The sequence below is a fragment of the Carya illinoinensis genome, chromosome 7 (assembly GCF_018687715.1).
Source record: "Carya illinoinensis cultivar Pawnee chromosome 7, C.illinoinensisPawnee_v1, whole genome shotgun sequence".
Lineage (NCBI taxonomy): Eukaryota > Viridiplantae > Streptophyta > Magnoliopsida > Fagales > Juglandaceae > Carya > Carya illinoinensis.
The window spans coordinates 37373819-37400391 of NC_056758.1; the positions used below are offsets into that span (position 1 = coordinate 37373819).

Here is a 26573-nt window from a genome sequence, read left to right on the forward strand (position 1 = left end):
AGGCGTTAAACGGCGGAGATCGACGGTTAATGGCGGAGAACGTTAGAAATGCACACGTTTGGCTTCCGACCGTTCGAACGGTATTAGATTACCGTTCGAATGTATTAACCGTAATTACGGTTATTATTAAAAGATGATATTTTTATTATTATAATTTTTCATGATTACTATATTTATTATTTTTAATATAGTATATAGTATATTTTCATTTAATAGATTATATTATATTATATATAGTATAAGTTATATGATGTAGTATAATAGAGTATACTATATAGAGCTCTCTATATAATAATATTATATAACATATAATAGTGTATAGTAAATGCATGTTATGACTTGGTTAGTATATTAATATATTATATTTTAGTTTTAAACTAATTAACTAACACTCTCTATTCTAGCACTATAGATGACACTATATATGATAGTATATATATATGTTATATATAGTTTAACATATATTAACATATTAACATATATAGTAATATTTGATTATAATATATAATCAAGCATATATGTTATAGCTACTGATGTCAAGTTGTTCATTAAATCAAACTAAACAATCGTATGTCAAGTTTATTCATTCCTTCTTGACATCAAAGAGACTCTGCAGTGAAGTGCAATATCCGAGATAAGATATGCATTTTTTTAAAGATAATTTTTAATCATTGTCTCTGAGATAAGAAGCTTGTAAGCATTTATTCCGTCTTATTTAGCAATTTAACATTATTATTTTACTTGACATCTCGAATTTGTAAAACTAATCAGATAAAAAACAGTTCATTTCGATTATAGTTTGATTCCACAGCATGATGGTGATCTCTTTGTAATTGATATATCAGTGGCCTTTCTAATTTATTTATTTTTTTTTAATTTTAGACTGTAAAGCTCTTGTTTAGTGCTATAATGCATGAAACTGACATTGTCAATCACCAATATCAATATGAACATGGAATGTCTTAGGTTTGTACTCCCGAAAAAAAAAATTTAATTTGATTCAATTTGGTTTGGAACTTTTAGAAGATATCAGTAGCTATAATCTAGTGCAAATCTAATTTATAATTGAATAAAAAAAACCCACTGACCAAGGGTGTGAAAATTGTTCGAACTCTTATTAATAAGCTTTTGAACGTTTTTGTACCCGGGATATTAACGTTCGAACGTAATATTTCATGTTTGAATGTTAAAATCACGGGAAAAAACTTTCTTGCAAAATAATTTTACGTTCGAACGATTAATAAGTGACCATTCGAATGTAAATGTTCTACATTTAGACGACAGAACCTCACAATCTGGCGCTCGTCTCACTGCTTCAAGTGTCGCTCCCAGTTCATTTCTTTTCAACTAGCGCCATTCTCTCTCAATCCAGTCTCCAAATATTAATAGCTTTCATCCATCTCGTATATTTTTGAATTGAGAGGTTATTTTTACTTTTTTTTAATAGCTTTTTCAAGGTTTTGGATATTACGTGTGCTCTTGTAATTTCATCTATCAAAACTAGGTAGTTATGCTATCTTTGACTTTTTTTTATTTGAATATGAGTGTTTACGTTTGCTGCACTGAGTTTGTGATATTGTGTGCTTTCGTTTGATGTAATGTGTAACATATATGTTGGAGTTTTCAGAGGTTGAAGACGACTGGTATCTGTTCCAAACCCGTTCGAAAGGTACACATTTACCGTTCGAACGTTAATATTACATTCGAACGGTTATGGTCACCGTTTAAACGTTATATTGGTCAATGTTAAAATATTAATTACAAATTAGAATACTACTAAATCTTTAAATCTATCAATTTCAATATTAATTAAACTACAAATAATTAAGATTCAACAATACTTAAATACTTAATTTTTAAATTAAGTATATGAATTTAGTTTAAAATACGAATAATTAAGAGTTTATAATTGAACAAATACTTAAAATTTAAATTAATCAACTGAATTTAAACAAAATACAAATAATTAAGATTTAATAATACTTAAATACTTAATATTTAAATTAATGAATTGAATATTAATTAAAATACAAATAGTTAAGATTTAATAATACTTAAATACTTAACTATTGAAATTCATAAAATTAATTTTATTTAAAATACAAATATTATAGATTTAATAATACTTAAATACTAAATATTTAAATTAATAAAATTAAAGTTTGGAATTGAAAAAACAGTTAAGATTTAATAATACTTAAATACTAAATATTTAATTTAATTAATTGACTTTTAATTAACATATCTTATATTGCTTGTTCATTAAAATAAACCTTAAACCCGTTCGAGAGTTATCAATCCGAATGAATTGAAAGATTGATAACTATTGAATTGTCGAGAGTGGACAGTTTGGAATTGTAAGATTATTCTCGTAAACTATCGATCTATATCTGTTATACGTCCAGCATTCAGATTTTGGTAGATTCATTCATCCCTTATTCTCCGGATATGCATTTTTGGTGATGGTGTATGGACGTATTAATCGTCGGTGCATACAACCAGACGAGCATATTTGGAGAACTATGGGGAGATGCTGTCAAAATTTTGTTGGACGTGATAGATTATAGAGGATAGGTTTGAGACTATAATCTTACAATTCCGAATGGGATAGGACTAAGTGTAAGATGGCATACTCCTTGATTGATACATGATACATGATATATGTTTGTTTGTTGATGCACACGTGATTGTTTGTAATGAAGATAGTTGGCATGAATAAAAGTTGGATGCGAGTTAGCGATCGATTGGGTCAGAATTATAACGTATATGCTGAAGATGTTAAGAAATTCTTAGAGTTTGCATTGGGTACATGTGATAGTGATGGGCGTATTAGATGCTCATGTAAAGAATGCAGGAATTTGCGTTCTCATAAGATAGACTTGATGAGAGAGCATTTATTTGTGAAAGGTATTGACAAGGGTTATACTGATTGAATCTTGCATGGCGAACCATATTTAACTTCATTCGAGGATCCACATGAAAAAGAAGAGATCGATGAAAATGTATAACCAGATGTTGTTGGAGATGAATATGATGAGGATATGGAGGAAATGTTAGGTGACATTGGTGCGGGAATGTTTATGAATGAAGGTGACCCAGACACATCAAGTTCAAATGATGGGGGTCATAACACTTTTGCACGATTGTGGAATGATTCACAACGTGAGCTATATCCAAGATGCAGAAGACACAGTAAATTGTCATTTACCGTAAGACTGCTTCACATAAAATTAATGTGCCGATTATCAATTAAGGCTGTCAATATGTTACTCCAGCTATTTAATAAGGTACTATCATCAGATAATACTTTACTTCGTAACTTCTATGAAGCAAAAAAATTGAAACGAGGATTTGGATTTGATTACAACGTAATACATGCATGTAAGAATGACTGCATATTATTTTGGCAAGAGAATGAGCAGTTGAACGAATGTCCCATATGCCACGAATCAAGATGGACATCTGACAAACAAAATGTGCCGTAAAAGGTAGTACGCCACTTTCCATTGACACCTAGATTACAACGATTATATATGTCACGTGCAACGGCTGTAGACATGATATGACACTCATCAGCCAGAGTTAGGAACGATGATATTTTATCACATCCTGCTGACTCCCAGGTGTGGAAGGAATTTGATAAGGAACACCTATGGTTTGTGAAGGACCGCATAATGTCCGACTTGGGTTGGCAATAGATAGATTTAATCCGTTTGGAAACATGAGTACTAGCCATAGTACTTGGCCAGTTGTACTTATGCCGTATAATCTACCACCATGGAAGTGTATGAAAGATCCATATTTCATGATGAGTTTGCTCATTCTAGAATTGAGATCACCGAAAAATGATATAAATATACATTTACAGTCATTGATTGCAGAATTGAAAGATTTGTGGAAAAATGGGTATTGCCCAGATGACTAACACAAACGGGGGAGTGAATTGAATTGTATTTAAAAAAATAACAATTATAAATCAAATATACAATATAAAATATAAACAAAATATGAAACATCAATAAATATAAAGAGCAAGGGTAAGAGAGAAGCAAACTCAGTATGTTAACGAAATTCGGCCCCACTGCCTACGTCCTCGCCTCAAGCTACCCCTTGAGGATCCTCAAATTCACTATTCAACCTCCTTCAGGTGGAGATAGAAACCGATTATACCTTTGAACAACACCGCTACAAAGGATCCGTGTAGAACACCCTCTACACTTGCAATCACCTTACACGTAGTGATTCAACTATTCCCTATGTAGAACATTTTCTACACGCATAAGGGTTATACACACTTTCTACGAGCTACATCTGAGTTGAATTGGACTAAGAAAAGTATATTTTTCGATCTTCCATACTGGTCAAAGTTGAAATTATGGCATAGTCTTAATGTTATGTATATTGAAAAAAATATATGCGAATCCGTATTGGGAACATTGATGTCAATTGAAGAAAAAATGAAAGATACATTAAATTTAAAGAAGGATTTGAAGCAGTTAAGAATAAGACTGGAAATGCAATTGCAAGAAAATGGTTCGTCCGTTTACATGCCGATTGGGTGGTATACATTGTCAAGAAATGAAAGGGCTACTTTTTGTGAGTGGATAATGAAAATTAAATTACCGGATGGTTATGCCTCGAATTTGACAATGTGTGTGCGAACAAATAACTGGAAAATAACTGGTTTAAAAAGTCATGATTGTCATTTCCTTTTACAGCGTATCTTGCCTATTGATATCTGTGGGTACTTGACTAGAGATGTGCGCGTGGCTTTGACTCAGTTGGGTTTATTTTTCAAAGACTTATGTGTTAGGACATTAAATGTAGAAGTTTTGGATCGAATGAAACGAGAAATTTTCATAATATTGTATAAGCTAGAAAGTATTTACCCACCATCATTTTTTGATGTCATGGTTCACCTAGCCCTCTATTTTCCACGTAAGGCTCGACATGTAGTACTAGTTCAATATAGATGGATGTATCCCATTGAATGATTCCTTGGAAAGTTGAAATGTACAGTTGGTAACAAGGCTCGCCCAGAAGGATCAATTGCAGAAGCATATATTGATGATGAATGGCATACATTCTGTTCCAAATATTTTCACGGAGTTGACACTAGGTTTGATCAGCCGGAAAGAAACTTTGACGTTGACCGAGCAAGACAACGAAATGTGTTTTTTGTATTTTCCCAACAAGTAAGTCCACTTAGTGCAGTGTGTGGTTATGACTTATGTGGAAGAGAGTTTGAGAAAGCTCAGTGATACGTGCTGAACAATTGTCTTAAGATAGAAAATTACTTGAAGTAAGTTCTAATCTTTTCTTAATTTAATATTCGCTCATTTACCTTTGAAAAATTCTAAAAATATAAAATACATGTGGTAATCATCAATTTCAGTGTTCATATTAAAATGCTCAAGGAATTAGGAGTAAATGATATAGACCAGAAACATGAAGAGGAGTTTTCGAGATGGTTTGAACAACGGATAATGACATTACATATGCTTTACTCATCCAATGGTTCAGAAAATATTGATTGTTTTTTTATTGATATAATAGAAGCTTTACGCAATATGTAGGTTGTACAAATGCATGCAAATAATCTAAACGATATATCAGATGAACTATATGCATTAGCACGTGGCCCATCGAGATGCACTACAAGATATTCTGCATATATTTTTTGGAAAAGTAGGTATCACACAATGGATCGAGATTATTATAGGAAAACACAAAATAACGGTGTCCTAGTCGAGGGAAATCATGATAGAGAAAATATTGATTTCTATGGAGTTATTGTTGATATTATTGGAATGAAATATTTGGGGGAGCTTGCAGTGTATCTGTTTAAGTGTGATTAGTGAGATTTAAGTAATCCTCGAACAAAAGTTCGTGATGATGAATATTTTTTGAATATTAATACATCAAGAAAATGATACGAGGATGATGTTTTTATTTTAGCTTCTCAAGCATCTCAAGTATTCTACTTAGATGACTTGAAGTTAGGAAATCAATGGCGAGTAGTACAAAAGCTTTCTCCAAGAAATATATATGATGTTATCCCTCAGGCAAAAGGGCGAGATGAAGAAGAAGATGATGCCTCTACTCAAGAAGCATACCAAGAGAGTCAGCCTGTCTTTAATTTGTTTGTGAATTTGAGCCAGTATGAGATGATTCCATTAAATAGAGAAGATATTGAGGCTGAAATTGTTGATGTGACACTTGCGCAAAATGTTGATTTATCTGAAGTATCTACAGATGATGAGACTGAATTGTCAAATGATATTGATACAGATAGTGATTGACGAATTATGTTTTCACATTACGTGATGATGAGCACTATTTTATTTAATGAATATTGTATCAGTTTTCTGAAATTATGCCCCCGAAGAGAAAGGAAGTTCGTATCCCATCTCTACCTGTTCCTAGCTCTCCTTCAGATTTACCATTAGAGATTGACTCTACAGAACAAGGTAAAATTTTAATAGTCATAAAAGTTATTAATTAAGGTTATAATAGAAAATTGATCACAATGTTATATATTATGATGAGTTCACAGTACAATCTCGTCAAGGTCGAGGCACTACTAGAGGCGTGACATTGAAAAAATATCGTAAGGTGGGTAAGATCAAAGTTAACATTCTTGACGAACATACTGAAGGTGAAGGACAACCAGCAGCTTGGCTTGCATCGCATGTGGGTACTCTTACACGAACTTATGCACCTTTGGCAACAAGTTCATGGAAGAAAGTCCCCTAAGATATTAAAGAGCTTATCAAGAAGCGTTATTTGGTAATGTTTAAAACATTTATTTAGTTGGTAAATTTTTTTATTTTACTTAAAGTTAGAATATTATAAATGATAATATGTTTGTCTAAATTTTGTTTTACAGGATGATTTCGAATTAAATTGTGGTCGGAGAGAGGAGCGTAAGACTGTGAAAGAGTTTATGAGTAATTCATTCCACAAATATAAGGCGAGGTGTCATGAGTATTATAATAAGTTCGAGAATATAGAAGATGCATGCCAACATCCTTTTCAAGATGTCAAACCTTTTGATTAGGAAACATTTTGTGACATGTTTGAGGATCCATCAGATAAGGTATAATTAAATTAATTATTTTAGCCATCCTATTTTTAATTTCTCTTTCTAAAATTTTCAATTCATATGTAGGAGCGAAGTTCTATAAAAAATAACAAATAGATCGAAATTGAAGATTACTCATCATGCAGGCTCAAGATATTACCACCACCTCTCTAAGAAATTGGTATTGTTATTTTTTTTATTTGTATATAGTTAACTGAATATATGAATCCTAATAACTTTATATCTTAACAAATATTTATTACAGTAAAATTCAGATGCCAATTATGGTCTGACAAAATTATATGCTGCATCACATACTAATCGTAATGGAGAGTGAAATCATCCTGATACCCGTGAGAATTATGTAAGTATTATAAATTGTTCTAAATAAATATATTAGAATATTTATGATGATATTAACTATTTATCTTATGTGTAGGATAAAATGGTCGCCATACGTGCTGAATCTACGTCAAATCAAAATTTCTCAACAAATGATGTTAAGATTTTTACACAAGTTCTGGGTCAACATTCAGGATATTTGAGGGGTTTGAGTTGTTGTGTAAAACCTTCTCCCTCTTCCTCTTCTTCCGGGTCTGCCTCTGCGGCCTTTATAGCGCAAGAGAATTCGAATAGGAGAATCAAAAAATTGGTTGCAAGACAGCATGAGTTAGAGGCTCAATTGGCAAAACAAGGAGAGATTGAGACATGCATTAAACAATATGAAGAACAACAAGAATAGTTCATGAGAGAATGCAACTCCAAATGCAGCAGCTTATGCAACAGTACAGGCCTCCAAGTAATAGATGGTTTTTTACGTATAGATTATGATATTATCTAATTATGTATGAGCAAAGTCAGTCTCATGGTTGTTTATTAATTCGCACTTATTAGAAAACTTTCGTGAGTATTAAACAGTTTCTAATGTATGTTTTTCAAATATTATGAATGTTAAATTGGTTTTTTATTATTATGGGATTTTAATAAAATAGTTTTCTTTCGAACGATCATGTAACGTTCGAATATTATTGATTGAGCCGTTCGAACGACATCGGATTGATAAAAAAACGTTCGAACGCAATTTATTACTGTACTGTTCGAACATAACTCAACACTGTTCGATCCGTTTACAATTTGATCTATTCTTTAATGTTCGAACGGAAATCTATTTTATACCATTCGAATGTTATCAAAATGTGTGATCGTTTGAACGTGTTTTCATAACCGTTCAACTAATTTAATTTCGTTCGAATGTCCAATAGTAACCATTCGAACGTCATTCTGGAACAAGATTAAACCATGATAACAAATTAACCCGTTTGAACGATTTCAAATAGTCAATTTCAAAATCGTCCCTAAAGATATATTTTGAAAAGAAATTGTGATTTTCGTCTCAAAATACCTTCTAGAACACTGATGTTGGGACGACTTTGAGACGATTTTTTTTTATTCTAGAATATTTTTTGGGATGAAATTCCTATAATTTGGAATGAAACATTTCGTCCCAAAAAAAGGTTTCTATAGTAGTGATATTGTTTTGATACAGTACTACTTGATCAGAGACTATGGGGCCTAGAGGGACCCGGTTTTGATTTTCTTAAAATGTTATAAATATTTAAATATTACCCAAATAATCTATTTCAATATACATGAATTTATGTTTTATATGCACTATTTTTTTACTATACTTTGGGTGACATTATTAATAATTAGGCACGTACGTCCTTTATGGAATTAGCTGGATTGTGCCAAAATGTGTGGTACGTATGTTTTAAGACTAATCATCATGATCAAGATGATCAGGCCGTGGCAGATTGTTCGATCAATTGGTTTGCGTAGGTGTCATTGCGTAACACCACGTATATATATATATATATATATATTTATATGTATGTTGGCAACCGATCAAATGGGTCATGAGGGGATATTCATTGCTATATCAGGATGAGTGCAATAAGATTGGACAAGTTTTCTCAATAACCTAACTTCATCATCTCCATCATCACTAAACAACAATACCCACGCGTCTAGTACCACTTTTAAGAGTTCGTTCCTAGGTACAATAATTAATAAACGTTAAAAGCTTAGATCATAAGACAACTGATCAGCTAACTTTAGCTTAATTCAGACAATCTTTGGAACTCTTTCAAACACGTGCTTCCAAAAATGTTGAAAAAATTATCAAGCGACCAACTTTTACTAAAATCGAAGCTTAGTACTTTTAATTTAAGAAAAAAATTAGTTGTGAGTATAATTATGTATTAATTTATATATAAATTTAATATAATTAATTAAAAAATAAATTTTATAAAAAATATTATTAATTTAAATTTTAAATATAAAAAAATCAATATTGATATATAAATTAATATGTGACTTTATTTATATATAATAAAATTCTTAATTTAAATATACGAGAGACAAAAGCTACCACTTGCATGTTCTTACAATAACGTCGGCACGATTCCCAATTAAATAAAAATCACAAATTGGAAACTCGTCTTCGAATTTTGCTCAAATTATTATCATGTAATTGCACTTTTTTTTTTCTTTTTAAATATTTTTAAATATTTATAAAAAAACAATTTTATTAATATGACTTCTTTAATTGTTAAAAAAAAATTAAAATACATGAACAATAAGTTTAAAGGGGCGAAATATTGATGGAACTAACCATACCATTATTCAATATAATAATTAATTAAATGCGTGAAATAAACAAATATTTATGTGTAAACCAAATAGAAACCGGCCGACACAAATGACAAACCAAAGGCAATCGACAAACCAAGTTATATCATAAAGAATAAAATAGAATATTAGATCAAGACTGAAAACTAAAAGACAAACGAATTAAACTAGCTAGGACTCTCGATGGATGACACAAACCAGATCACCAGAGTAAGATCAGACACGAACGCACAAAAATTATCAGACCATTAAATCAAAGTCCTATTTATATATATATATATGATCGAAATGGCAACGTGTGGGAAAACAATTAAATAGCATGCATTGAACACGTCTCTTCCAGTTCCAAACCTCTATGTTTTTTTCTTGGCCACTTGATGATGTCTCGTCACATGGGAATAATGGACGAGATCAGTAGTAGTGGGATTAATTAATCTCATCGGCCTATTAGCTATATGTATATATAATATAGGCATCCATCGATCAGTACTGCTCATGATGATCGATGCATGATATATATTATATGTTGATTAGTATGAAATCAACGACGTCGTAAGTAGTGCATTTATTGTGCAAAAGCAACAACTCAATGTAGCCGCCCTCCTCCATATGCATTCTGATCACCAAATCCATTCATCAAAAGCACGTAACTCTGTATCAATGTACGTAACATTGCTTTCATAATTCGTATTCGCATTAATTTTAGGGGCCCGTTAATTTCTCTCTCTCTAGCTGCACGTTATATAAGAGGAATTCAACGTTACATGCATATATATACATCTCATTAATATATAGAGAACAAAACGAATATGGTAAGGACTTTACTTCCTGTCTTTCCTATTTCTGCATTGATTACTGATGATGGACCACGTATGGAAATTCGGACCACCAGTATTAACATATAATATATACTAGATCACCATCACGTGGTACTTGTGTTCTCCAATTAATAAAACTATTTTTAGAAACACACACATGGCCGGTCTTGTAAATTTGACTAATTAATTAAGATTGAATTTTAAGCTCTCTATATATATATATACTTTGGTTCATCAGACTATATATATGTGTGTAATGTGTGAAACGATGTATTCGCATTTTATACGTAAAAATATTCCAAAAAAATAGTTACCCGTTACCCACCAATCACTTTTCAGAAAATAGAAAAAAAATAGAAAAAATTTATCTTGAGGAATTTTTTAAATTTAAAGAAGAGACGACGAGGGACAGAGAGTTTTTCTGTTTTTGTTTTTATTTTTCAATGCTTTTTCTTGTTCCTTTAATTGGGCTGGAACTCGGAAGTCTTGTGCGCGCTAATTTTACAGGGCGAGCTTGATAGCCCACGACTAAGCCCATGATGATATCTTTAGGATGGTAAATACTTGGGCCTCTACTGGACAGTTACTGTTTCTCAGCCCACTCAAATGACTACGCTCGTCCCGATGCTAATTACTTCGGCCCGGCCACTATAATAACGTCCGTTGCTGTTTGTAGTCACGTGCCTACTATTTTTACATTTACACTCATTCGGAACTAAGTTGAGATTGAATTGTATTTAAAATCCATTCAATCCTTTGGTACGAAAATAATCACAATATCACGTGATTACATATTTTAATTTATTAACTATATGGGTGTAATTGACACCATATTCATTTTATGCTTGTGAATATATAAATTATATCTTTTTATAGAAAACTTTTGAAATTAAGTCTTGTTTAGTTAACCAAAACCAAAAATCTCATCTCATCTCATCTCAACTCATTATTACACTTTTTTTAAATTCACATACAAAATATAATAAACAATCTAACTTTTTCAAATTTCAATACAAAATTAATATTCAAAAATTATATTATAACAATATTTTATTCATTACTATTTAAAACATCTCATCTCATTTCATCTCATCTTATCTGTGTAACCAAAAGGGGCCTAAGTCTTAAATAAATTAATCAGACATATTTAAGACTTTGCGTTTGACCATTTTAACAATAAAATTGATAGTAAAATACTCTAAATACAGCTTGAATTTTCTTTGCCTTATATTTCACAAAAATTTTACGTAAGTGTTAGAAAACAGATCGATCAAAATTCAAATTATAATGTTTGATTTGTAAGATTTAAAATTTTAAAATTTATTTTTTTCATTAAATTATATCATATAAATAATTTATTAAATATCTTCTACAGATCGATTTGAGAATAAAATTTATCAAATATGAAAGTATTTTAGAAGGATAGCAGTCATCCATTATTAATAAAAGAAAAATTTTATATATTATACTATCATCCTACTTATATCTCATTAAGTAAAATGTGATATATTTATTATTATTGACTGATTATTTATTGTATATTTTTTTATTATTAAATAATGATTAATATACTATATGACATATAATATAATATAATATAAATAAGATAATGATATAGCGTATAATATTAATATGGACATTCGAGAGACGCAATAATGGTTAGTAGTACTATTTTAGTATTGTTTTTTTAATGCAATAATTGTCCTAAATGTGTGAGACTATAAATATAATACTAATTCCTTTAAGATTTGCACATTTTCATTGAGAAATTAACGTATTTATGGTAGGTACCCACAGCGAAATAAAAACAAAGTACGCTATGACCCGCAAACCGAGATCATTCAATTGCTGTATTTGTCGCGCATGTGCTTTTTATTTTCTTTTCTACTAATAATTTGTTGAAAGAATTTAATTATAAGTATAATTATGTATTAATATATATTAATTTATTATGATTAGATAAAAAATAAATATTATTAAAAATAATATTAATTTAAAATTTAAATATAAAAAAATTAATATTGATATAAAAATTAATATATATGTAGTAAAATTCTAATTTGCCATAGACCCTACCAATCAAATAAATAATTGCGTGACAGATAATAACATCTGTAAAAATACACGAATCCATATTCAGTCAAAGCGTCAAATTTAATCCATATTCAGTCAAAGCGTCAAATTATCCATATTAAGAAAAGAATACAGAAAAAGAAAATATAAGAGCATTGCCGCAGGGGGATGGTGGTGGGAGGCCAAGTAAATGCATGATATATATCTCAGCCCAACAATCAAACAAATAAACAGACAAACGAACAGGTGAATGGAGAAGACTGGATGATGAAGACAGCTTTAGCGCCAAGATTTTTGGTGCTAGCTTGGAGTATAAGGGGGAACGCCATGGCCAGGCACCCCTTGTCCATACGTCTGGCCTCCTCCAGCAGTTCCATGCAAACCAATAGCTGCACCTGAACCCACTACTTCATGAATTCCTTCATCTTCCTCTACTGACATTGTAACAATTTGCTCTCCAAATGGACCTGTTGCGGCCGTTTCACGAACTTCTTCGTGTTCTTCAACATAAGCGGCTTCAGGAACCATCACCGGCTTCTTCTTCTTTTTTGCCAAGCAGATGAGACCAACTAAGAGGAATGCAATTAATGAAGAGCGTACCGCCTGCGGAGACACAGGCAACGATAATAGTTGTGTGGTTGCCTCCGGGCGGTGACCCAATTTGTGACGACGGTGGGACAGAGTTAAAAGGAGAAGGCCCAAAGACTGGCGGGAACTGGCCATGTTGGGGAGTGGGTGGCAGGGAATATGCTCGTGGTGGTGCTGCTGTAGTTGGAGGTAATATTGGTTGCGGAGTTGGACCATATGTTGGAACCCGCGGAGGCGCTGGAGGTATAATGGTAGTTGGTGTTGGTGATGGTGGTGTTTTATGCGGTGGTGGTGAGTTTGGGGATGGAACTGGACTAATGGTGGGACTTGGTGGAGATACAAGTTGCGGTGCTGGAGCTGGAGCAGTGTGCGGTTTTGGTGGCGGAACAGAACCGTTCGAGGGGGTTGGGCCTGTTGGCGGAGATGCTGCAACTGGTGGGGGCGTTGGGGTTGGGCCATTATTCGGTGTTGGCGGTGGAAATGAAGGTGGTACTGGTTCAATTGGTTGTGATCTTGGTGGTGAAACCGGACTGATTGTAGGAGTTGGAATTAGATTGCATTCAGAAATTATATTATCGTTACTTGGTACCAAATATCAGTTGGGTGCATGCCTGAGTGGAGATTGTCGGTTCCTTTTGTCACTCTTCTGAATGTAATGAGGACCCTGAAATGGATAACAGGCTTTATCAGCAGCTATCTACTGGTTGAACTTACAGGTGGCAGCCAATTCTTGAGCATATAACGGGTCCTAGGTTTATGCTCGAACTATCTCTAATCATGTTGATCCTTCTATTCGTGAAGAAAATCATGGGCTGAATGCTGATTCAAGATGATTTGATTGATGTATCTGGCGTTATCCTTTGAAGTTTTGTTGATTGAAGGTACACAATCATGCACTACACAACTTTTGTTCCCATTCTCAATTCATTGGCATATTTTTGGTTTTAATCCTATCCTTGTATGCTCATTATATTGTTGTATAGAACGAGTTATCTTTTATAATAATAAAGCTCATCTAGTTATTTTGTGGTCTTCCCTTTCAAATCGTTCACACTGGTTTTCTTATCTATTGAAGAGTCTCCCTCTTCATAGCTCAATCCTGAAGCTTAACTTTGACTAATGTGACTCTTTTTTTACCTTGGAACGGCATTTTTTCAACATTTCTCTCTCTCTCTCTCTCTCTCTCTCTCTCTCTCTCTCTCTCTCTCTCTCTCTCTCTCTCTCTCTCTCTCTCTCTCTCTCTCTCTCTCTCTAAGTTGGTGCGAGTAAAAGATTTAGTGGTTGGCATGAAAAAAAGGATCTTTGAACCTTGGCCTTTGAGACCTTACTATCAGCTTTGATGGTACTTTTCAGTTATTTTCAGCTAAATGAGAAAAGCATTGGAGTGCAACATAATTATGGCTTCTAATCTTGAATTAAGAACCTGCTTTCAGCAATATGCCTTTCGGAAAATTTCAGCAATATGACCTTACTTTAGAAGTGCTGGTTTTTGGAAGTCCGAGGTGGTTTGATATATAGGGGATTTCCAGGTCGTCTCATTGATTGGAGACTGGAGTCTCTTTTTTATGCTATAGATGGACAATCCATTTTTAGAAGCTCTGGAAGTATCTCGCAGCCCTTCTGGAGAAGCATAAGTTCTTCTTTGCCAAATGTGTGAACTGAAAGGTGGCTCCAATGGCATTTAAGACAAACCATGGCTAGTTAATGTGGGGAGATTGACAATGCCTTGGTAAGCTGTTTAAGCCCCTCGACCATCCTTCTGTGATTATTTGTATTTTTAAGATGGTTGCTTTTTTTGTTTGTTCATCAAAATTCCCTTCCTTAGCACAGTTCCTTACCAATCGTTCCTTAAAGAATGACTTATCATTGACCTAGGCTCTCAACTTCAATGGCGCTCTTTAACTTATGGCTCTGCCAATATTGGGTCCACCAGTAACTATTTTTCTCATTATGCCTGTCCAATAACTAGGCAAGTTTTTGGAATGTGATTTCATCAGACCTTGCTTTCGTTTACTATTAGGGTGCATGACTATTGCAGTTATTAGCCTGATATTTTCCGAGTTATTGTAAGTTGTACTCTCTGTACACTTTATTTTCCTCGATATGCTGCTCCCACATTGTTGATTCTTTCTGCACAATACTGATATCAACTACGAATTTGTTTTCCGCTTTCCTTCTTGGCGAAAGTTCATATGTGGTTGAGGTTTTTTGACAAGTTAATTGCAATGGAGCCCTTGAAAGTCTTGATATTTCTTATATGAAGTTACTTGTTGATAACATTGCTTTAAGATCTCTCAAAACACGTTAGTGATGTGACTGTGAGACGAGTTTGGTGGGTGTCATGACCCGTTTTGAGAATGGAGTTCTTAGAAGGAAGGGTTTTGGGGTTGGTTTTAGCATTTGTGTAGGATAGGTTTGGATTCCAGTTCTCGGGAACTTGAATTCTACCCAACTAAGTTAATTATTGCATCATTCCTAATATTACTTTGAAATCGTATGTTTTCTGCAACCAGGGCTGGGCAACCGGGTTGTAACTTGACTTGCAAGGGAAATGGGCAGAGTTTCCACTCAAAATTAGCGGTGGACGTACGAGGTTTAAACTTTGTTGCTTTAGGCAAGTGGGGGCTGGCCGGGATGTTATCTAATTTCAATTACTAAGGGAAATGGACCTTAGCATTCTCAATAATAATTTGGATCGTCAGGCTAAGATTATTCCCGTCTGAATGCAATCAAATAAATTGGCAAGTTTAGGGTTGGTTTGTGGTGTCACAAGTCTGGCTTGAGTTTTACTATATATAAATTAAGTTGCGTGCTGATTTATTATTAATATTAATTTATTTATATTTAAAATTTAAATTAATAATATTTTTAATAAAATTTATTTTTTAATCAATTATATTAAATTAATACAATATTACTACGTGATTATGCTTGTAATTAAATTTTTTAATTTTTTCTATTCATTATCATCATTAATCTGCAATGTAAGAATGATGTGATGAGTCAGGGTTCGCATACGAACGGATTTTCTTTTCCTATAAATAATTTTAGTTGTAACTTGTAATGATTGTTGTGGATGGAATTAGTTTGGTCAGACGACTGTAACACGTCCGTGTTCGTAGGTCGTAGGCAATAGCATGATGGTTGTGCATGATTGTTTTGTGTTGGTTGGTTGCTTTGGATCACAGATTTTCCGATGCCAAGGATCTGCTGACAATCTTAGGCATCAGCAATCCGGCTCCACCCAAAAAAAAAAAAAAAAACTCATTATTTTGGATGATAAATAATGATACATTTATAATTTTTTAACAATTATTTTACAACCCATTTTATACTTTAAGACGTCATAAATGGTATTAAAGTTTATTCCAATCATAAATATGGGAGTTGAGCCATATCACATACGATAAATTAATCTAAAGAAGATGTCGAAAATTTAAAAATGAGAGATTGTGATATCTTATACTAACTAATAAGTGAGGAGGATAGATGATGTAAGAGATCTCACATTATTTAAAAATAAAAACTTATTCCTTTTTTATAATGGTTTCAATAGTACTGCTTATAACTATACCGAAAGTGGGATCGGAGCAGCTACTTTGAACAGAAAACAAATGGACAAAAACCAAAACAAGATTAATTAGACTCATCTATTTGAACAGGGAAGCAACATGAAAAACTAAATTATATTTCTTATGCGATATACATTGACTACTATTCTTCTATTCTGAAGAGAAAAACATAAACATACAGGACATGATATTGAACGTCTCCTTCTTAAGGTTTCTGCATGAAAGTCAAATATATATACAGCTTTCGCAAATGAAATTATGAGATTTGAATAAGCAGGCCACAACCTTGCTTATATTCAAACTTTAATATTAAATGTCCCCCAACAGGGAAAATTAAGATAGATATAAACTTCGTTTTTTGGGAGTGGAGGGTAATCATGGACCAGGAATTTGAGACATCGGGGGTTGCTTTTTTTTCTTGCTGTGTTTCATCTCTCCATAAAAGAATGAAGCAAATCCCCAAAGTGAGAGTGCCAAAGCAACCCCTTTTTCAGCTTGAAATTTCTCTTTGTAGAAAATGACTGCTAGGATCTCTGTCACAGGGAGTAGAACGGCAATTATAACACCGGAGAGTAAAGACGAGGCACAAAAGATTACTCCTAGTGCTCCCAAGAAGAATGCCTGCGAAATAATTGCAGTCCAAAACATCACAACATAGTACTTCGTTTCCCCGAGTCCGAATGTCTTTGCTTCTCTCGGTATTGCCTACAACAAATCAAATAAGATCATACTTCATCGTCTAGTGTTTCTTCCTTGCTAAATTAAATCAAATAAGTTACTAATATTCAAGATATGTAGTTTGCTCAAAGTTCTTATGTATACTAAAATGTTATAAATAAATTTATCGATTTAGAGACATGATATGACACACGTTTTGTAGTAGTAATAAAAATTCTCCTGTATTATGTAAGTTTTACATTAAAAATTCTCATGTATTATGTAAATTTAGTCGCATTAATTTATTTATCCTCTTCTTATTATTTACACGTGATCAAACAAACATTTAACATATAACATATCATGCGATATTGATGCCATATATTTTTGGATACTCAAGAATTTATTTTAATTATTTTAGGAGGTTAAGAATAATATTTTTATAATTTCGGAACCGAGGAAAAGAGGATTTTTCTTTCCTAAAAAAAAGAAGAAAATGGGGGCGACGGTCCCTAGATTATCTCGAACTTCAACATGCAGAACGCAGTGATATTTCATTATTGGCTGATGAATTATATGTAGCAATTAATTTGGGACATGTACTGCGAAGTGCGAACCCAATTTCTGACACAATTAAGGAGGGAATTAGATACAGAAAAGGACGCTTAGATATATCGTGTTTTCAATAATTTCCGACTGTAATTTCGCCAGCGAGAGGGAGGAAATTGAAAAGGCTAAGTACGTACGTACCTGGAAGTCTTTGTTGATCAGCATCCCTGCGGTGCACAAAAGAGTGGCAAAGAAAGACAGCACCATCTGAATCTCCATCACCAGCGAATACGTCATCTCCTGCCTCGTTTTCTTATACGTCAGTTCCACCAACGGCAGCAGAAACCCAGACAGCGCCGACGCTCCCAGAGTCATGAAAAACCCTACAAGATACTCCTTATTCGATTCGCCCTCCGGACGGTCATTACTCGTGTGCAAAGCCAAGACCGCCGCTCCAACGGTCAGCAAAAACACCGCGTTGATCGAGTACGAGGTGAACTTCTGCTTCACCAGAAGGAAAGCGAAGCCCGCCGTGAAAGCGAGCTGACTGGCGATGATCAGAGAGGAGGTCGAAACAGGAAGGCGTGACACTCCATAGGCATAGAGGTAGTCGGCCAAGCCGCTGAAGATTCCTATGAAGACGGCGGCAAGGAACAGAGGTGGCTTCATGAAGAAGAGCTCGGTTCCCGGCCCTTGGGTGGCACGGCGTTGGAAGTATACGAACGCGAGGGGAAGGAGGATGATCGGAAAGCCACCCGTTAAAAGCCAGCTCGAGAGCCACACTCGCTTGCCGCCATGGATGAAATAAAGACGCATTATCAGTGGGCTGCCGCAGATGCCTATGGATAATAGGATGCAGTTGAGTATGAGAAGGAGTTTCTTCATGGAGGGGTTACCTTGAGCCTTGGGTTCCATGGAATCGTAAAATTGCCCCTCCTTCGCAACCTCCATCTTTCTCGTGTATGGGTCAGTACTGGTCAGTACTGTGTGCGACTCAGTCACAGATAAATGATTGGGACGAGAATTGTGACGATCGCAGGGTTAGGATAAGTAACAAAAGCTAGCATCTGTCCATGTATATATGCATATGTCTCGATCGAGTGGAGGTCAATAGTCACATATACATGTGGCTGAAATATTAAATAAATTATAATATAAACTTTTTTTTTAATTCATGAAAATGATATTAATGTTGGTATTAAATTTTTTTAGAGGATGAAATTAATAATATAAAAATTAAGCAGTAGTACTGATCTCTTTCGTTTCTTAATTGGAACAAGAACAAGCTAGCTGATCAGATTGGAGAGACACAATAAATGCAAGAAAAAAAGGATTTGGGGACTTCACATTCATTAAGTTAATTTAATTTGTTCTAGTGATCTTATTCTCCCGCTGTAACATAGAGTAACAGAAACTTGAGTACTCTGTATATATTAATTAAACCTCATTTATAGCAAAATTTACTCAAAAACCCATATATCGACGTAAGCCACAATGGTAACTTAACCATATTTAATCTCACCGGCCCATCTTCATCCAACTAAGATACGGGATCAAAAAAGGCATCACCAACACGCACATGCATTCAAAGTGGATTTAAAATACGAATGATTGAATAATTTTAAATATAGTTATAAAGTATATAAATGTAAAATAATTATTTAGAATAAAAATATGATTTATTATTACAAAAGTAATTTTTTTATATAAATTATATATTTATTTATTTTTTAAATAAATTATGAGACGATTGCTCCGCAAATATCCTTTCTCGGATAATATTAATATATGAATGTGAAAGGTACTATGACCATGTTGTGGTGGTAAGCTAATAAAGATCACAAACATTTATAAAAAGATCGACCCATGCATTCCACTAGTGTCCTTTTCCCAAGATACTTATAATTGGATCTTATCCCCGGATAGAATCGTACTCATGCTGGCCTCGTCTCGGGATGTTATTGGTTGATTGTGCATGCCGGGAAAAAAATCTACGATTGAGAAACAAATAATTAAGTTTCCACGTCTTCATGGGACTAGATCATGATGTTCTTGATTTGATTCATGTTCAGAAACAAATAACGCACCTTACAGTAAAAATGGGCGGCGGGGGTCCTTATCACGCGCACAGAATTTAGGAGTAGCTAGCAATTATTCTTGCATCCTAATTAATTAGCAATGCATCAATCATTCATCAGTAATTCTGATCTTCATACATTCCGCGTCTGTATTCAAATATATCAACACATTTCTTTGAATATATCAATATATGTAAAATGCTATTCTTTCTAGATCTACCGGTGGCTCCTACTGAAAAGTTATCATTGAACGTTTTTTATTATTTTTTTACCCAATGATTAAGTAACTATTTTTTATAATATTATGAATTTTTTTTAAATATATATTTAAAAATATTAAATAATATATATAAAACATAAAACTACTAAACCCAAGCTCACAGCTGTGAGACTAGCACCGCCCATCAATGCAGGTATCGTGTGACGTGTATAATGGGTAATCATGAAAGTCACGTGTATATTAATTAATGGGCCCGTATTCTGAATTTTAAAATGGTGAGTGTGTGCATTGCATTGTTATATATACGGAAAAATATAATAATAAGTATAATTGTGTATTAATTTATATATTAATATAATATAATTAATTAAAAAATATATTTTATTAAAAATAATATTAATTTAAATTTTAAATATAAATAAATTAATATCAATATATATTAATACGTAATTTTATTTATATGTAACAAAATTTTATATATATATATATATATATATCTTCTTCCTTGCCAGCTTTTAGGTCGACGGTAGACACTAGACAGGTTGGTTTGGGTATTGTCGATCACTTCATCAGTTACTACTTGATCTCGTCTTCCTTCGTAGAGTCCGACGTCGGACAACGTGTGCCAGATTAAACTTTACTGTCATTTGCTTTGTTTTTCAATTTCTTGTCTAATAATATCTCGTTGGAGATTAAGGTTGCATGCAATGAGCTGGTATTGCCTTTTGATTTATATAAATATATATATAGGATAATAACTAGTTGAATGAAATTGGTTTCATGTAATTGGATCCAAATTATATGTATAAATATTTAATCTTATATATATATATATATCGAAATTAATCATTTATTTTTTTAGAATTTGACAATCCCAAACATACACTATAACAAAAAAGAGATTTTAGAACAATTTTAATTTGAGACCAAATGAAAATCGTTCCAAAAAATAGGAGTGAGTTCGGTCTAGTCTAGGGAGATTTTGTAGACCGAACCGGACCTATTCGGTCTAGTGTTTTCCCACTCTGGACCAGACCGAACTTCCTCAGGACTGGTTCGGTTTGGTCCTATTCGTTCCGATCCGGTCCGGTTGGTCCATTCGGTCCACGGTTGACCTTTTTTTTTTTATCTAATGACATTTTGTTTAATACTTATTTAATTATATTATGATATATTTAATATATTTACATATAGTATACTATTATATATATATTAGTAATACGCTAATACTATTAGTCTATTAGTAATAATACTATAACTAATAACTATATGTATTAATAACTATATTATAACTAATAACTATATGTAATAATAGTAATAGTGATAACTATATATGTAACTATATGTAATACTAATAGCTAATACTATTAGTCTATTAGTACTAATAACTATACTAGTACTAATACTATAACTAATAACTATATGTAATAATAGTAATACTTTATGTAATACTATATTAAATAATAGTAATACTCTTATTACTAATACTCTATGTAGTTATAGTGATTTAATACTAACATATTACATATTAAGCTAACTATACTAATACTATTATAAATTTACAAATATATGATATATTATAATTTATACTATAACTTTTATAATATGTTAATATATTAATATATATACTAGTACTATATATATTTTTTTAATCAGTTATACTAGTACTATATGTTATAGTTAATAGTTATACATTAAAGACTATAGTAATACATTGATACTAAATATATATAGTTATAGACTTATAATGATTTAGTTATTATGAATTTATGATTAGTATAACTATATAATTGTATTAGTATTAGACTATTAGTAATTCAATTTGGCTATATTATATTAGTAATATTAGTTATGTTGAATCAGTTAGTTGGTATAACTATATTCTACACTATTAGTATTAATATAAATATTAGTATTAGTTATAACTATATGGCCTATATTAGAATTGAGTCTTAGACTATATAATAGACTAATAGCATTAGTACAACTATATAAGTATATTGTATAGCTATATATTAGTTTTAATTATAGTGATTAGTATAACTATATAATAGTAGACTATTAGTATAACTATATATTAGTATTAGTTATACTGTTTTGGTGATTTAGTATATTATAATTTATATATTATATTTATACTATAACTCTTATAATATATTAATATATACTAGTACTATATATTATAGTTATATATTAAATAATATAATAATACATTCATACTAAATATATATAGTTATATTTCTAGTGATTTAGTTATTAACTTATTATGATTTGTATAACTATATAAATTATAATAGTATTAGACCATTAATATAGCTATATATTAGCAGTATTAGTTATGGTGAATCAGTACTTTAGTATAACTATATAAGTATTAACTATAATGATTTATATATATTAATTAAATATAAGTACAGCGATAATTAAATTATATTAATTAAAATGATAAATATACTATATAGCTATACATAATATTAATTATAGTGATTAGTATAACTATATAAATTATATAATAGTATATTAGTATTAATAGTAGACTATTAGTGTAGGTCACTATAACTATTGTTGAAGTATTAGTTACAGTAATTTAGTATAACTATATTAGTATAAGTATAACTATAGTCTATATCAGACTATTAATATTTTTTATACCGTATATAATTATATAATTAATTATATAATTATATAAATAATATATATATAATTATATAATTATATAAATAATAATTATACAACTATTATATAAATAATAGATATAAATATATATTTTTAATTTTCTATTCGGTTCGGTCCGATCCAGTCCTGGGTGAAAAACCCTCGGACCGAACCCTTTCGGTCCCAATTCGGTCCCGTCCAAACAGGACCGGTCTGGTCGATTTATCCGGTCCGGACCGTCCGATTCTCAACCCTACCAAAAAGTTAGATTTTGGAACGTTCCTAAAAAATGATGGAATGTCCAGACCGTTCGAATGGTCTAGTTAGGGATGAAATATTTTGTCCCAAATTAGTTAACCGTTCGAATACTAAAGATTCACCATTTGAATGTATAAATTGTACCGTTCGAATGTAATTTTGGCGCGTTAAGTAAATTTTTTTAAAAGGAAATTGATGCATCGTTCGAACGTTAAAGTTTAACCGTTCGAATGATACTACAGCACGATTCAAACATGATTTGAAGGGGTCAAACGGTGACTCAGGATTTTTTTTATTTTTATTTTGCAGAATTATATTTATATTAACTAGTAAATATAAAAAATTGGTTAATTAAATAATAGGAATAATATGAATTAATAATTAGTTCATAAAATATAAAATAATACTATTTCATAGTTAAATACTGAATTTACAAAATACAAAATATTGTCCATACTTAAAACAAAAACTAAATAAATAAATAAAATAGAATGTACTAATTAAGACCCAAGTCTTTGTACACTTCCTCGATTGCAGCTATAAATTCCTCTATTTGTATCAGTCGAGTACTGATGGTGACTTGAGTCACAGACATGTCATCAAACTGTGTACGAAGCACAGAAACAGCAGAATGGATCTCCATACGCACTGCATCGATCACCGCTGATGTCTATTTGCTGATTGCTGCACGCACAATCTCAGCCATCTCCTCGTGAGTAACATTGTTTACTGATACCTCGACCTGTGTGAATGTCCTGGCAGCTGATACTCCATGATCTTCCGGCTCTGCATCTCTCTGAGGATCAACCGGTTCTGGAACATGTCCACGAAGATGCAGTCTCAAGTGTCCCGTGCTGCATGAAAGGGTGGTGCTGTTTATCGGTCCCATCGGCTCCTGTTTACGCTCGGTAACATCAGGCACAACACCAGCAAACAGCAGAAATCGGGTGATCAGGATCCTGAATGACAATATATATATATCGAAATGTACCTAGACTCTGATCGAATCCTATCGAATATATACCCCACCAAGTCGATAGGAATGGCACGAGCGAGCCGTATCATAAATTTCGTCCGATCAATGCCAACATCTGTCTTGTGCTACCGAGGGTCAATGTTGTTGGCAATTATCAAATTCAAAATCTTGAAGAAAGAAGATAAATCTGCCTGTTTGATGCTCTTCATCCTGTCATACGGTGGAGCATCTGGACCAACAACCAAATCCCTTATCTCATGATCAGCAAGGGTATCAACCCCATCAGTATAAATTGATGTCTCTTCCTCAGCTATCTCCGCCTCAGCTGAAATATCAGACTCTCTAAGCACTACATTCGGATATGCATCTGGTAGCTTAGAAATACCGAGATGCTCAGCAAGCGCATTCCGTGAAAATACAACGGGTACTCCTCGGACAGAGATCATGTAGGCCCCTCCGTCATCTGGGCTAGCACTATCGAGCACTTTATAGAACTCAGCAACAATGTCAATATAGGAGACTAGCTCCCATGCTTCCTCCCGCATGTCTAGGACAGGTCTCCAACCACGATCGCTAAAGATTGCTGGAAGTGAATGACCCTCCCAGACAAGACTTTGGAAATCAAAAATCTTCACTAGTCACTCCAATGAAACAGCCCTCTTCCCGACCAGACCACTACTAGTCTCACCAGAATTACGTCGCTTACGTCCCGCTCTAGAAGACATTATAATCAATCTAAAATTTACAATTAAAAATTAGATACACAACATTAACAATAAAAATACATTAAATAACTATTCACAATACACATCAAAGACTGCTTCACATAAAATCAATGTGCTGATTATCAATTAAGGTTGTCAATATGTTTCTCCAGCTGTTTAGGGAGGCACTACCATCAGATAATACTTTACCTCATAACTTCTATGTAGGAAAAAAATTGAAACGAGGAGTTGGATTTGATTACAACGTAATACATGCATGTAAGAATGACTGCATATTATTTTGACAAAAGAATAAGCAGTTGAACGAATGTCCCATATGCCACGAATCAAGATGGACATCTAACAAATAAAATATGCCGCAAAAGGTAGTACGCCACTTTCCATTGACACCTAAATTACAACGATTATATATGTCACGTGCAATGACTCTAAACATGATATGACACTTATTAGCTAGAGTTAGGAACGATGATACTTTATGACATCCTGTTGACTCCCAGGTGTGGAAGGAATTTGATAAGGAACACCTATAGTTTGTTGAAGAACCGCGTAATGTGCGACTTGGGTTGGCAACAGATAGATTTAATCCGTTTGGAAACATGAGTACTAGTCATAGTACTTGATTAGTTGTACTTATGCCGTATAATCTACCACCGTGGAAGTGTATGAAAGATCCATATTTCATAATGAGTTTGCTCATTCCAGGTCCAAGATCACGGGGAAATGATATAGACATACACTTACAGCCATTGATTGCAGAATTGAAAGATTTGTGGGAGAATGGGTGTTGCCCAGATGACTAACACAAGAGGGGGGTGAATTGAGTTGTATTTAAAAAAATAATAATTATAAATCAAATATACAATATAAAATATAAACAAAATATGAAACAATAATAAATATAAAGAGTAAAGGTAAGAGAGAAGCAAACTCAGTATGCTAACGAAATTCGGCCCCATTGTCTACGTCCTCGCCTCAAGCTACCCCTTGAGGATCCCCAAATTCACTATTCAACCTCATTCAGATGGAGATAAAAACCTATTACACCTTTGAACAACACTGCTACAAAGGATCCGTGTAAAATACCCTCTATACTTGCAATCACTTTACACGTAGTGATTCAACTATTCTCTATGTAGAACACTTTCTACACGCACAAGGGTTATACACACTTTCTACGAGCTACATCTGAGTTGAATTGGACTAAGAAGAGTATATTTTTCGATCTTCCATATTGGTTAAAGTTAAAATTACTGCATAATCTTAATGTTATGCATATTGAAAAAAATATATGTGAATCCGTATTGGGAACATTGATGTCAATTAAAGGAAAAATGAAGGATATATTAAACTCAAGGAAAGATTTGAAGCGGTTGGGAATAAGACTGGAAATGCAATTGCAAGAGAATTGTTCGTTCGTTTACATGTCGATTGAGTGGTATACATCAAAGTTTTGAAATCCGTTCCGGTGACCATTCCGGTTGAGGCACTGGAACGGAATATTTCGGTACCGGTACGTTTCGGTGTACCGTTTCGGGATAGATATTATATAGATAAATTATATATAATAACTATATTCCAAAATAAAATCAATACAATTCTCTTAAAAGTATACATACCTGATAACTT

At 32.7% G+C, this 26573-nt stretch overlaps 2 protein-coding genes across 2 annotated transcripts; one reads left to right on the forward strand and one right to left on the reverse strand.

Annotated features, from left to right (window-relative positions):
* Positions 1-13244: 13244 nt before the first annotated feature.
* Positions 13245-13904, forward strand: LOC122316381 (glycine-rich protein 5-like). The gene has a single exon (XM_043132901.1). The coding sequence runs from the start codon at positions 13245-13247 to the stop codon at positions 13902-13904; it is 660 nt and encodes a 219-aa protein (XP_042988835.1).
* A 3003-nt stretch (positions 13905-16907) lies between these two features.
* Positions 16908-19094, reverse strand: LOC122314900 (purine permease 3-like). Its single transcript, XM_043130546.1, has 2 exons — positions 18234-19094; positions 16908-17531 (listed from the first exon to the last, which is right to left on the reverse strand). Exons 1-2 carry the CDS (start codon positions 18981-18983, stop codon positions 17202-17204), a joined length of 1080 nt encoding a protein of 359 aa, XP_042986480.1. The 5' UTR covers positions 18984-19094; the 3' UTR covers positions 16908-17201.
* Positions 19095-26573: the final 7479 nt, after the last annotated feature.

Excerpts from the sequence above, each read along its gene's own strand:
- LOC122316381 (XM_043132901.1), top strand. The coding sequence starts at position 13,245 with ATGCAATTAATGAAGAGCGTACCGCCTGCGGAGACACAGGCAACGATA.
- LOC122314900 (XM_043130546.1), bottom strand. The coding sequence starts at position 18,983 with ATGGAGGTTGCGAAGGAGGGGCAATTTTACGATTCCATGGAACCCAAG. Across the intron at positions 17,532-18,233 it reads TGATCAACAAAGACTTCCAG|GCAATACCGAGAGAAGCAAA; the intron begins GTACGTACGTAC and ends GATTTGTTGTAG.